The sequence below is a fragment of the Plasmodium cynomolgi genome (genome assembly GCF_000321355.1).
Source record: "Plasmodium cynomolgi strain B DNA, scaffold: 1021, whole genome shotgun sequence".
Classification (NCBI taxonomy): domain Eukaryota; phylum Apicomplexa; class Aconoidasida; order Haemosporida; family Plasmodiidae; genus Plasmodium; species Plasmodium cynomolgi.
Genome location: NW_004193135.1, coordinates 1 through 1,405, shown reverse-complemented (window position 1 = coordinate 1,405; position 1,405 = coordinate 1). Strand labels below are relative to the sequence as shown.

The following is a 1,405-nucleotide window of genomic DNA, read 5'->3' as shown; positions in this document are numbered from 1 at the left end:
GAAATGATTTTTATAAATTAAAACAATCATTAAAGTTCCTGCCAAAAAATAATATTCTTAGCTTCATTTCTACAATAGGTTATACAAAATTTGAAGTATTAATTTTTACTGTAATTTAATTTACTCTAAATCATGGCACCTACAGCTCCTACAGCTCCTACAGCACCCGGTGTAAAATATTTTAATATACACTTTTGTGTATTACAGAACATTTTCTTAAATTCTAATGTACTATTTTTTATAAAGCAGAATGTATAAATTTATGCATGACGAATATTTTCATAGTCATAATATTTACTTTTTATATAGATATCTTCAGAAACGGATTTGCTTTATTTACCCACACAATTATTTTATTCTTATATAAATTTTGAGCATAACGATTTATCTATTTATAATGAGCGTTGTGATTCAATAAAATTAGATACAATAAATTTAAAGAATCATGGAGATGAAGTAAAAAAATATTGTAAAAAGATCCTAAGACATTTAGAAAAAAATGATCGAATATGGTTTATTTCAGTACCTGAAAACGATGTGTGCATTCTTTTAAATTATTGGGTATACAGTGAATTGGCTAATATTCTTGGTTCTGATAAATCTTCTACTATTCTTCCTGCTTTGGGCCAATACCAACGGTTATGGAACGATATTGTTGATAAATTATCAGATAATTCTCTGAATAATAAATGTAAGCCTGATTTTTATATATATAAACAGGAAGATTGGAAGGAAAGAAAAGAATTGTATGAATATTATGTTGATTATACAAATCTTAATACTTTGGCTTTAAAGGATGATGATAAATGCACATATTATAAAAAAATTAAAGAAAAACAAGAATTATTTGATTACTTTGATAGTCTTTGTGCTTCCGATCGAGGCAAATGCCCTCAAATCTACAATGATTGCCGGTCGTATAATCCTAAGTATGTGCTACATAAATTTTTAAAATGTCACGCTGAAATGGAAAAACAAAAAGCTCCTGCAGAGACTCTTGCGCATTCTGCTGGTACTCACGAAACTGTCGTAGGTATTTCTGGTCTTCAAGCAGCTGCAGAAATGAGTCAACACGCACAGTCAACATCTGAATCATCCGATATTAGAACAAAAGTTACTCATTCAATTCTTGGCGGAGCTCAAGCATTAATGGCAGGCACTATGTTATATAGAGTATGTATATATTTTGTAAGCATATATCATTATAGTACGAACTTGTAAAAAACTTGCTTTACATGTACAACAATAATAAGTAAATGTATTACATATCTATTTTTAATTTTTACATACAAGTATACACCCTTAGGCCCCTGGATTCGAAAGCTTCGTGGAAGAAACATATATAGTATGAATGCCATGGATACGTTTTCGCCTTATACACAAGAAGGAGGCGATATGTTTTCTA

The 1,405-nt window shown here is 29.5% G+C and overlaps 1 protein-coding gene across 1 annotated transcript; it reads left to right on the top strand.

Annotated features, from left to right (window-relative positions):
• Positions 1 to 132: 132 nt before the first annotated feature.
• Positions 133 to 1,221, top strand: PCYB_006500 (hypothetical protein; the record flags this gene model as incomplete). Its single annotated transcript, XM_004228071.1, has 2 exons — positions 133 to 252; positions 310 to 1,221. The coding sequence occupies 2 exons, from the start codon at positions 133 to 135 to the stop codon at positions 1,219 to 1,221; spliced, it is 1,032 nt and encodes a 343-aa protein (XP_004228119.1).
• Between the last annotated feature and the right edge of the window lie 184 nt (positions 1,222 to 1,405).